At 42.4% G+C, this 13,110-nt stretch overlaps 1 protein-coding gene across 1 annotated transcript in view; it reads right to left on the reverse strand.

The window, feature by feature from the left end:
* The window catches only part of LOC139747976 (uncharacterized), a 40,998-nt gene extending 27,975 nt beyond the window's left edge, over window positions 1-13,023 (reverse strand). Inside the window, exon 1 of the mRNA XM_071660488.1 lies at window positions 12,802-13,023. Coding sequence (XP_071516589.1) covers window positions 12,802-13,008 — 207 coding nt within the window. The 5' untranslated portion in view covers window positions 13,009-13,023. The remainder of the gene's footprint in view (window positions 1-12,801) is intronic.
* Between the last annotated feature and the right edge of the window lie 87 nt (window positions 13,024-13,110).

The following is a 13,110-nucleotide window of genomic DNA, read 5'->3' on the forward strand; positions in this document are numbered from 1 at the left end:
GTATATTTGCGTGTGTGGACGTGTGTATGTACATGTGTATGGGGGGGGGTTGGGCCATTTCTTTCGTCTGTTTCCTTGCGCTACCTCGCAACCGCAGGAGACAGCGACGAGGTATAAAAAAAAAAAAAAAAAAAAAAGATGTTCTGGAAGGAGGTAAATAAAGTGCTTAAGACAAGGGAGCAAATGGGAACTTCGGTGAAGGGCGCAAATGGGGAGGTGATAACAAGTAGTGGTGATGTGAGAAGGAGATGGAGTGAGTATTTTGAAGGTTTGTTGAATGTGTTTGATGATAGAGTGGCAGATATATGGTGTTTTGGTCGAGGTGGTGCGCAAAGTGAGAGGGTTAGGGAAAATGATTCAGTAAACAGAGAAGAGGTAGTAAAAGCTTTGCGGAAGATGAAAGCCGGCAAGGCAGCAGGTTTGGATGGTATTGCAGTGGAATTTATTAAAAAAGGGGGTGACTGTATTATTGACTGGTTGGTAAGGTTATCTAATGTATGTATGACTCATGGTGAGGTGCCTGAGGATTGGCGGAATGCGTGCATAGTGCCATTGTACAAAGGCAAAGGGGATAAGAGTGAGTGCTCAAATTACAGAGGTATAAGTTTGTTGAGTATTCCTGGTAAATTATATGGGAGGGTATTGATTGAGAGGGTGAAGGCATGTACAGAGCATCAGATTGGGGAAGAGCAGTGTGGTTTCAGAAGTGGTAGAGGATGTGTGGATCAGGTGTTTGCTTTGAAGAATGTATGTGAGAAATACTTAGAAAAGCAAATGGATTTGTATGTAGCATTTATGGATCTGGAGAAGGCATATGATAGAGTTGATAGAGATGCTCTGTGGAAGGTATTAAGAATATATGGTGTGGGAGGAAAGTTGTTAGAAGCAGTGAAAAGTTTTTATCGAGGATGTAAGGCATGTGTACGTGTAGGAAGAGAGGAAAGTGATTGGTTTTCAGTGAATGTAGGTTTGCGGCAGGGGTGTGTGATGTCTCCATGGTTGTTTAATTTGTTTATGGATGGGGTTGTTAGGGAGGTGAATGCAAGAGTTTTGGAAAGAGGGGCAAGTATGAAGTCTGTTGGGGATGAGAGAGCTTGGGAAGTGAGTCAGTTGTTGTTCGCTGATGATACAGCGCTGGTGGCTGATTCATGTGAGAAACTGCAGAAGCTGGTGACTGAGTTTGGTAAAGTGTGTGAAAGAAGAAAGTTAAGAGTAAATGTGAATAAGAGCAAGGTTATTAGGTAGAGTAGGGTTGAGGGTCAAGTCAATTGGGAGGTAAGTTTGAATGGAGAAAAACTGGAGGAAGTAAAGTGTTTTAGATATCTGGGAGTGGATCTGGCAGCGGATGGAACCATGGAAGCGGAAGTGGATCATAGGGTGGGGGAGGCAGCGAAAATTCTGGGAGCCTTGAAGAATGTGTGGAAGTCGAGAACATTATCTCGGAAAGCAAAAATGGGTATGCTTGAAGGAATAGTGGTTCCAACAATGTTGTATGGTTGCGAGGCGTGGGCTATGGATATAGTTGTGCGCATGAGGATGGATGTGCTGGAAATGAGATGTTTGAGGACAATGTGTGGTGTGAGGTGGTTTGATTGAGTAAGTAACGTATGGGTAAGAGAGATGTGTGGAAATAAAAAGAGCGTGGTTGAGAGAGCAGAAAAGGGTGTTTTGAAATGGTTTGGGCACATGGAGAGAATGAGTGAGGAAAGATTGACCAAGAGGATATATGTGTCGGAGGTGGAGGGAACGAGGAGAAGTAGGAGACCAAATTGGAGGTGGAAAGATGGAGTGAAAAAGATTTTGTGTGATCGGGGCCTGAACATGCAGGAGGGGGAAAGGAGGGCACGGAATAGAGTGAATTGGATCGATGTGGTATACCGGGGTTGACGTGCTGTCAATGGATTGAATCAGGTCATGTGAAGCGTCTGGGGTAAACCATGGAAAGCTGTGTAGGTATGTATATTTGCGTGTGTGGATGTATGTATATACATGTGTATGGGGGTGGGTTGGGCCATTTCTTTCGTCTGTTTCCTTGTGCTACCTCGCAAACGCGGGAGACAGCGACAAAGCAAAAAAAAAAAAAAAAAAATATATATTATATATATATATATATATATATATTATGATGGATGACCAACTACCTACCCTCATGTATCCAAGATATGGTTGTACTTTGTGTAATGAAGACAATTGAGAAACATCATAAGCCAATATTCCAGTTTCATGATAAGAGAAATGGACCAGGCAGTATGACACAGTGGTTACATTGATGAAAACTACTATTGACATATGGAATACCATCCCCCTCCCCCCCTCATGTGTGCGAGGTAGCACTAGGAAAAGACAACAAAGGCCCCATTCGTTCACACTCAGTCTCTAGCTGTCATGCAATAATGCCCGAAATCACAGCTCCCTTTCCACATCCAGGCCCCACACAACTTTCCATGGTTTACCCCAAACGCCTCACATGCCCTGATTCAATCCACTGACAGCACGTCAACCCCGGTATACCACATTGATCCAATTCACTCTATTCCTTGCCCTCCTTTCACCCTCCTGCATGTTCAGGCCCCGATCACACAAAATCTTTTTCACTCCATCTTTCCACCTCTAATTTGGTCTCCTACTTCTCCTCGTTCCCTCCACCTCCGACACATATATCCTCTTGGTCAATCTTTCCTCACTCATTCTCTCCATGTGCCCAAACCATTTCAAAACGCCCTCTTCTGCTCTCTAAACCACGCTCTTTTTATTTCCACACAATCTCTCTTACCCTTACATTACTTACTCGATCAAACCACCTCACTCCACACGTTGTCCTCAAACATCTCATTTCCAGCACATCCATCCTCCTGCGCACAACTCTATCCATAGCCCACGCCTCGCAACCATACAACATTGTTGGAACCACTATTCCTTCAAACAAAACCCATTTTTGCTTTCCGAGATAATGTTCTCAACTTCCACACATTCTTCAAGGCTCCCAGGATTTTCACCCCCTCCCCCACCCTATGATTCACTTCCGCTTCCATGGTTCCATCCGCTGCCAGATCCACTCCCAGATATCTAAAACACTTTCCTTCCTCCAGTTTTTCTCCATTCAAACTTACCTCCCAATTGACTTGACCCTCAACCCTACTCTACCTAATAACCTTGCTCTTATTCACATTTACTCTTAACTTTCTTCTTTCACACACTTTACCAAACTCAGTCACCAGCTTCTGCAGTTTCTCACATGAATCAGCCACCAGCGCTGTATCATCAGCGAACAACAACTGACTCACTTCCCAAGCTCTCTCATCCCCAACAGACTTCATACTTGCCCCTCTTTCCAAAACTCTTGCATTCACCTCCCTAACAACCCCATCCATAAACAAATTAAACAACCATGGAGACATCACACACCCCTGCCGCAAACCTACATTCACTGAAAACCAATCACTTTCCTCTCTTCCTACACGTACACATGCCTTACATCCTCGATAAAAACTTTTCACTGCTTCTAACAACTTTCCTCCCACACCATATATTCTTAATACCTTCCACAGAGCATCTCTATCAACTCTATCATATGCCTTCTCCAGATCCATAAATGCTACATACAAATCCATTTGCTTTTCTAAGTATTTCTCACATACATTCTTCAAAGCAAACACCTGATCCACACATCCTCTACCACTTCTGAAACCACACTGCTCTTCCCCAATCTGATGCTCTGTACATGCCTTCACCCTCTCAATCAATACCCTCCCATATAATTCACCAGGAATACTCAACAAACTTATACCTCTGTAATTTGAGCACTCACTCTTATCCCCTTTGCCTTTGTACAATGGCACTATGCACGCATTCCGCCAATCCTCAGGCACCTCACCATGAGTCATAAATACATTAAATAACCTTACCAACCAGTCAATAATACAGTCACCCCCTTTTTTGATAAATTCCACTGCAATACCATCCAAACCTGCTGCCTTGCCGGCTTTCATCTTCCGCAAAGCTTTTATTACCTCTTCTCTGTTTACCAAATCATTTTCCCTAACCCTCTCACTTTGCACACCACCTCGACCAAAACACCCTCTATCTGCCACTCTATCATCAAACACATTCAACAAACCTTCAAAATACTCACTCCATCTCCTTCTCACATCACCACTACTTGTTATCACCTCCCCATTTGCGCCCTTCACTGCAGTTCCCATTTGCTCCCTTGTCTTACGCACTTTATTTACCTCCTTCCAGAACATCTTTTTATTCTCCCTAAAATTTAATGATACTCTCTCACCCCAACTCTCATTTGCCCTCTTTTTCACCTCTTGCACCTTTCTCTTGACCTCCTGTCTCTTTCTTTTATACATCTCCCACTCAATTGCATTTTCTCCCTGCAAAAATTGTCCAAATTCCTCTCTCTTCTCTTTCACTAATAATCTTACTTCTTCATCCCACCACTCACTACCCTTTCTAATCAACCCACCTCCCACTCTTCTTATGCCACAAGCATCTTTTGCGCAATCCATCACTGATTCCCTAAATACATCCCATTCCTCTCCCACTCCCCATACTTCCATTGTTCTCACCTTTTTCCATTCTGTACTCAGTCTCTCCTGGTACTTCCTCACACAAGTCTCCTTCCCAAGCTCACTTACTCTCACCACCCTCTTCACCCCAACATTCACTCTTCTTTTCTGAAAACCCATACAAACCTTCACCTTAGCCTCCACAAGATAATGATTAGACATCCCTCCAGTTGCACCTCTCAGCACATTAACATCCAAAAGTCTCTCTTTCGCGTGCCTGTCAATTAACACGTAACCCAATAACGCTCTCTGGCCATCTCTCCTACTTACATACGTATACTTATGTATATCTCGCTGGGGATAGGGGTGAAAGAATACTTCCCACGTATTCCTCACGTGTCATAGAAGGCAACTAGAGGGGATGGGAGCGGGGGGCCAAGAATCCTCCCCTCCTTGTATCTTAACTTTCTAAAAATGGAAAACAGAAGGAGTCACGCGGGGAGTGCTCCTCCTCCTCGTAGACTCAGATTGGGGTGTCTAAATGTGTGTGGATGTAACCAAGATGTGAAAAAAGGAGAGATACGTAGTATGTTTGAGGAAAGGAACCTGGATGTTTTGGCTCTAAGTGAAACGAAGCTCAAGGGTAAAGGGGAAGAGTGGTTTGGGAATGTCTTGGGAGTAAAGTCAGGGGTTACTGAGAGGACAAGAGCAAGGGAAGGAGTAGCACTACTCCTGAAACAGGAGTGGTGGGAGTATGTGACAGAGTGTAAGAAAGTAAACTTTAGATTGATATGGGTAAAACTGAAAGTTGATGGAGAGAGATGGGTGATTATTGGTGCATATGCACCTGGGCATGAGAAGAAAGATCATGAGAGGCAAGTGTTTTGGGAGCAGCTGAATGAGTGTGTTAGTGGTTTTGATGCACAAGACCGGGTTATAGTGATGGGTGATTTGAATGCAAAGGTGAGTAATGTGGCAGTTGAGGGAATAAGTGATATACATGGGGTGTTCAGTGTTGTAAATGGAAATGAAGAGCTTGTAGATTTATGTGATGAAAAAGGACTGGTGATTGGGAATACCTGGTTTAAAAAGCGAGATATACATAAGTATACGTATGTAAGTAGGAGAGATGGCCAGAGAGCGTTATTGGATTACGTGTTAATTGACAGGCGCGCGAAAGAGAGACTTTTGGATGTTAATGTGCTGAGAGGTGCAACTGGAGGGATGTCTGATCATTATCTTGTGGAGGCTAAGGTGAAGATTTGTATGGGTTTTCAGAAAAGAAGAGTGAATGTTGGGGTGAAGAGGGTGGTGAGAGTAAGTGAGCTTGGGAAGGAGACTTGTGTGAGGAAGTACCAGGAGAGATTGAGTACAGAACGGAAAAAGGTGAGAACAATGGAAGTAAGGGGAGTGGGGGAGGAATGGGATGTATTTAGGGAATCAGTGATGGAGTGCGCAAAAGATGCTTGTGGCATGAGAAACATGGGAGGTGGGTTGCTTAGAAAGGGTAGTGAGTGGTGGGATGAAGAAGTAAGATCATTAGCGAAAGAGAAGAGAGAGGCATTTGGATGATTTTTGCAGGGAAAAAATGCAATTGAGTGGGAGATGTATAAAAGAAAGAGACAGGAGGTCAAGAGAAAGGTGCAAGAGGTGAAAAAGAGGGCAAATGAGAGTTGGGGTGAGAGAGTATCATTAAATTTTAGGGAGAATAAAAAGATGTTCTGGAAGGAGGTGAATAAAGTGCGTAAGACAAGGGAGCAAATGGGAACTTAAGTGAAGGGGGCTAATGGGGAGGTGATAACAAGTAGTGGTGATGTGAGAAGGAGATGGAGTGAGTATTTTGAAGGTTTGTTGAATGTGTTTGATGACAGAGTGGCAAATATAGGGTGTTTTGGTCAAGGTGGTGTGCAAAGTGAGAGGGTTAGGGAAAATGATTTGGTAAACAGAGAAGAGGTAGTAAAAGCTTTGCGGAAGATGAACGCCGGCAAGGCAGCAGGTTTGGATGGTATGGCAGTGGAATTTATCAAAAAAGGGGGTGACTGTATTGTTGACTGGTTGGTAAGGTTATTTAATGTATGTATGACTCATGGTGAGGTGCCTGAGGATTGGCAGAATGCGTGCATAGTGCCATTGTACAAAGGTAAAGGGGATAAGAGTGAGTGCTCAAATTACAGAGGTATAAGTTTGTTGAGTATTCCTGGTAAATTATATGGGAGGGTATTGATTGAGAGGGTGAAGCCATATACAGAGCATCAGATTGGGGAAGAGCAGTGTGGTTTCAGAAGTGGTAGAGGATGTGTGGATCAGGTGTTTGCTTTGAAGAATGTATGTGAGAAATACTTAGAAAATGAAATGGATTTGTATGTAGCATTTATGGATCTGGAGAAGGCATATGATAGAGTTGATAGAGATGTTCTGTGGAAGGTATTAAGAATATATGGTGTGGGAGGCAAGTTGTTAGAAGCAGTGAAAAGTTTTTATGGAGGATGTAAGGCATGTGTACGTGTAGGAAGAGAGGAAAGTGATTGGTTCTCAGTGAATGTAGGTTTGTGGCAGGGGTGTGTGATGTCTCCATGGTTGTTTAATTTGTTTATGGATGGGGTTGTTAGGGAGGTGAATGCAGGAGTTTTGGAAAGAGGGGCAAGTATGAAGTCTGTTGTGGATGAGAGAGCTTGGGAAGTGAGTCAGTTGTTGTTCGCTGATGATACAGCGCTGGTGGCTGATTCATGTAAGAAACTGCAGAAGCTGGTGACTGAGTTTGGTAAAGTGTGTGAAAGAAGAAAGTTAAGGTACAGTAGGGTTGAGGGTCAAGTCAATTGGGAGGTAAGTTTGAATGGAGAAAAACTGGAAGAAGTGAAGTGTTTTAGATATCTGGGAGTGGATCTGGCAGCGGATGGAACCATGGAAGCGGAAGTGAATCATAGGGTGGGGGAGGGGGCGAAAATCCTGAGAGCCTTGAAGAATATGTGGGAGTCGAGAACATTATCTCGGAAAGCAAAAATGGGTATGTTTGAAGGGATAGTGGTTCCAACAATGTTGTATGGTTGCGAGGCGTGGGCTATGGATAGAGTTGTGCGCAGGAGGGTGGATGTGCTGGAAATGAGATGTTTGAGGACAATGTGTGGTGTGAGGTGGTTTGATCGAGTAAGTAATGTAAGGGTAAGAGAGATTTGTGGAAATAAAAAGAGCGTGGTTGAGAGAGCAGAAAAGGGTGTTTTGAAATGGTTTGGGCACATGGAGAGAATGAGTGAGGAAAGATTGACCAAGAGGATATATGTGTCGGAGGTGGAGGGAACCAGGAGAAGTGGGAGACCAAATTGGAGGTGGAAAGATGGAGTGAAAGAGATTTTGAGTGATCGGGGCCTGAACATGCAGGATGGTTAAAGGCGGGCAAGGAATAGAGTGAATCAGATCGATGTGGTATACCGGGGTTGACGTGCTGTCAGTGGATTGAATCAGGGCATGTGAAGCGTCTGGGGTAAACCATGGAAAGTTGTGTGGGGTCTGGATGTGAAAAGGGAGCTGTGGTTTCGGGCATTATTGCATGACAGCTAGAGACTGAGTGTGAACGAATGGGGCCTTTGTTGTCTTTTCCTAGTGCTACCTAGCACACATGAGGGGGAGGGGGATGGTATTCCATGTGTGGCGAGGTGGCGATGGGAATGAATAAAGGCAGACAGTGTGAATTGTGTGCATGGGTATATATGTATGTGTCTGTGTGTGTATATATATGTGTACATTAAGATGTATAGGTATGTATATTTCCGTGTGTGGACGTGTATGTATATACATGTGTATGGGGGTGGGTTGGGCCATTTCTTTCGTCTGTTTCCTTGTGCTACCTCGCAAACGCGGGAGACAGCGACAAAGCAAAATAAAAAATATAAATAAATGTATAAGAATTTATATTATGCAACTGTAACACCAATATTAAGCATTTATGAATTCAAGAAATAAGGATTTTCATCAACCTACCTTACCACAGGAATGACTAATGATTTGCATAATGGTAATGGTTTGCAGGTGAAATTGACAAATTTTATCAAAAATCCATGCAATGTAAAATGAACATGAATATAGAGGTTTGGTTAATTTTGTTACACTAAACATGAAGATCTGTGTTAATCTTTTTTAATTTTGATTGTAATTTGAAATAAGTTTGAGCTTTTTGATATCCAGATGTCAACTACAAGATTTCATGAACTTTATTCTTTCAACTACTGTAGTATCAAACTAGCAAAACCTTCAGTTATATATGACACTGACATTAGCAAGATAAAATTCAGTCCAGTGACAAAACCAATCCCTCCAAAGTTCCCGAGTTCCATGCTTCATTTGAATCTTTGTATACCATATTGAACAACAGCATCAATTCTTTAAACAAGACGCAAACTAATCCTGAAATTTCCAATATATCTATTTAGGTGGCTTTTCTTGCTTCCTTATGATCATGATGTACTTGAAACGAGGTGGCTTTTCTTACTTCCTTACGGTTGTGGGGTGCTTGAAATTAGTACCAATGTAGTTCTTGCACCCATAGTATTGCCACTTGCTAGCTTTTATTTGAATTATTGCCACTTGGTAGCTTTAATTTGAAGATAAAAAAAGGAGGGATAGGTAGTATGTTTGAGGAAAGGAACCTGGATGTTTTGGCTCTGAGTGAAATGAAGCTCAAGGGTAAAGGGGAAGAGTGGTTTGGGAATGTCTTGGGAGTAAAGTCAGGGGTTACTGAGAGGACAAGAGCAAGGGAAGGAGTAGCACTACTCCTGAAACAGGAGTGGTGGGAGTATGTGACAGAGTGTAAGAAAGTAAACTTTAGATTGATATGGGTAAAACTGAAAGTTGATGGAGAGTGATGGGTGAAAATTGGTGCATATGCACCTGGGCATGAGAAGAAAGATCATGAGAGCCAAGTGTTTTGGGAGCAGCTGAATGAGTGTGTTAGTGGTTTTGATGCACGAGACCGGGTTATAGTAATGGGTGATTTGAATGCAGAGGTGAGTAATGTAGCATTTGAGGGAATAATTGGTATACATGGGGTGTTCAGTGTTGTAAATGGAAATGGTGAAGAGCTTGTAGATTTATGTGCTGAAAAATGACTGGTGATTGGGAATACCTGGTTTAAAAAGAGAGATATACATAAGTATACGTATGTGAGTAAGAGAGATGGCCAGAGAGCATTATTGGATTACGTGTTAATTGATAGGCGCACAAAAGAGAGACTTTTGGATGTTAATGTGCTGAGAGGTGCAACTGGACGGATGTCTGATTATTATCTTGTGGAGGCGAAGATTTGTAGAGGTTTTCAGAAAAGAAGAGAGAATGTTGGGGTGAAGAGAGTGGTGAGAGTAAGTGAACTTGGGAAAGAGACTTGTGTGAGGAAATACCAGGAGAGACTGAATACAGAATGGAAAAAGGTGAGAACAAAGGACGTAAGGGGAATGGGGGAGGAATGGGATATATTTAGGGAAGCAGTGATGGCTTGTGCAGAAGATGCTTGTGGCATGAGAAGCGTGGGAGGTGGGCACATTAGAATGGGTAGTGAGTGGTGGGATGAAGAAGTAAGATTATTAGTGAAAGAGAAGAGAGAGGCATTTGGATGATTTTTGCAGGGAAATAATGCAAATGAGTGGGAGATGTATAAAAGAAAGAGACAGGAGGTCAAGAGAAAGGTGCAAGTGGTGAAAAAGAGGGCAAATGAGAGTTGGGGTGAGAGAGTATCATTGAATTTTAGGAAGAATAAAAAGATGTTTTGGAAGGAGGTAACTAAAGTGCGTAAGACAAGGGAACAAATGGGAACTTCAGTGAAGGGGGCTAATGGGGAGGTGATAACAAGCAGTGTTGATGTGAGAAGGAGATGGAGTGAGTATTTTGAAGGTTTGTTGAATGTGTTTGATGATAAAGTGGCAGATATAGGGTGTTTTGGTCGAGGTGGTGTGCAAAGTGAGAGGGTTAGGGAGAATGATTTGATAAACAGAGAAGAGGTAGTAAAAGCTTTGTGGAAGATGAAAGCCAGCAAGGCAGCGGGTTTGGATGGTATTGCAGTGGAATTTATTAAAAAAGGGAGGTGACTGCATTGTTGACTGGTTGGTAAGGTTATTTAATGTATGCATGATTCATGGTGAGGTGCCTGAGGATTGGCGGAGTGCATGCATAGTGCCATTGTACAAAGGCAAAGGGGATAAGAGTGAGTGCTCAAATTACAGAGGTATAAGTTTGTTGAGTATTCCTGGCAAATTATATGGGAGGGTATTGATTGAGAGGGTGAAGGCATGTACAGAACATCAGATTGGGGAAGAGCAGTGTGGTTTCAGAAGTGGTAGAGGATGTGTGGATCAGATGTTTGCTTTGAAGAATGTATGTGAGAAATACTTAGAAAAGCAAATGGATTTGTATGTAGCATTTATGGATCTGGAGAAGGCATATGATTGAGATGATAGAGATGCTCTGTGGAAGGTATTAAGAATATATGGTGTGGGAGGCAAGTTGTTAGAAGCAGTGAAAAGTTTTTATCAAGGATGTAAGGCATGTGTACATGTAGGAAGAGAGGAAAGTGATTGATTCTCAGTGAATGTAGGTTTGCGGCAGGGGTGTGTGATGTCTCCATGGTTGTTTAATTTGTTTATGGATGGGGTTGTTAGGGAGGTGAATGCAAGAGTTTTGGAAAGAGGGGCAAGTATGCAGTCTGTTGTGGATGAGAGAGCTTGGGAAGTGAGTTAGTTGTTGTTTGCTGATGATAGAGCGCTGGTGGATGATTCATGTGAGAAACTGCAGAAGCTAGTGACTGAGTTTGGTAAAGTGTGTGAAAGAAGAAAGTTGAGAGTGTAAATGTGAATAAGAGTAAGGTTATTAGGTATAATAGGGTTGAGGGTCAAGTCAATTGGGAGGTAAGTTTGAATGGAGAAAAACTGGAGGAAGTGAAGTGTTTTAGATATCTGGGAGTGGATTTGGCAGCGGATGGAACCATGGAAGCGGAAGTGAATCATAGGGTGGGGGAGGGGGCGAAAATTCTGGGAGCCTTGAAGAATGTGTGGAAGTCGAGAACATTATCTCGGAAAGCAAAAATGGGTATGCTTGAGGGAATAGTGGTTCCAACAATGTTGTATGGTTGCGAGGCGTGGGCTATGGATAGAGTTGTGCGCAGGAGGGTGGATGTGCTGGAAATGAGATGTTTGAGGACAATATGTGGTGTGAGGTGTTTGATCGAGTAAGTAATAATAGGGTAAGAGAGATGTGTGGTAATAAAAAGAGTGTGGTTGAGAGAGCACAAGAGGGTGTTTTGAAATGGTTTGGTCACATGGAGAGAATGAGTGAGGAAAGATTGGCCAAGAGGATATATGTGTTGGAGGTGGAGGGAACGAGGAGAAGTGGGAGACCAAATTGGAGGTGGAAAGATGGAGTGAAAAAGATTTTGAGTGATCGGGGCCTGAACATGCAGGAGGGTGAAAGGCGTGCAAGGAATAGAGTGAATTGGAATGATGTGGTATACTGGGGTCGAAGTGCTGTCAATGGATTGAACCAGGGCATGTGAAGCGTCTGGGGTAAACAATGGAAAGTTCTGTGGGGCCTGGATGTGGAAAGGGAGCTGTGGTTTCAGTCCATTATTATATGACAGCTAGAGACTGAGTGTGAACGAATGGGGCCTTTGTTGTCTTTTCCTAGTGCTACCTCGCACACATGAGGGGGGAGGGTGTTGTTATTCCATGTGTGGTGGGGTGGCGATGGGAATGAATAAAGGCAGACAGTATGAATTATGTACATGGGTATATATGTATATGTCTGTGTGTGTATATATATATATGTATACATTGAGATGTATAGGTAAGTATATGTGCTGTGTGTGGACGTGTATGTATATACATGTGTATGTGGGTGGGTTGGGCCATTCTTTCGTCTGTTTCCTAGCACTACCTCGCTAATGCGGGAGACAGCGACAAAGCAAAAAAAAAAAAAAAAAATTCTAATAACATGAAACATCCAAAGATAAACAAAATAAATCCTAAAGGTTAAATCACCATGGTAATCTATAAAATCTATTCTTATGCTAGCCTTTACTTGAATCATTGCCACTTGGTAGCTTATATCTGAATCATAAAAGATAAAAATAATTCTAATAACATGAAACATCCAAACAAAAACAAAAAAACTAAAGTATAAATTAATGTGAAGTTCTATAAATCAAACTAGTCTTCCTCAAAATGATCTACTGTTGAGAGTCAAAATCTTCAATGTGAAAGACAAAGCTGGTAAGACTACATCAATCTATGGAAGTGGAATGTCTTACTTTGTCCACAGAATCCGGGTTAGTAATAAATCTTTCCATTTGCTCTGGGGAAGCATAAATGACTGCATGCTCCGTAGCTGCCCAAGTCCTAGTGTCTGTGTCAATTTGGTGCAGTACAGCAACAAAACCAAAAGCAAAAGCTATGAAGACTTGAGCCTGTGAAATAATAGGATTATTACGGTAAATTTTCATTCCATTAAGACTCATCTCAACTGGTTTTACATAAAAATACACAAAATACATAGAAGTGCTTTTGTTGAACAAATTTCAGGCTGCAATCTTGCTTCATTTAAAAGTAATCCAACTGTT

This window comes from Panulirus ornatus, chromosome 71, assembly GCF_036320965.1.
Source record: "Panulirus ornatus isolate Po-2019 chromosome 71, ASM3632096v1, whole genome shotgun sequence".
Taxonomy (NCBI): domain Eukaryota; kingdom Metazoa; phylum Arthropoda; class Malacostraca; order Decapoda; family Palinuridae; genus Panulirus; species Panulirus ornatus.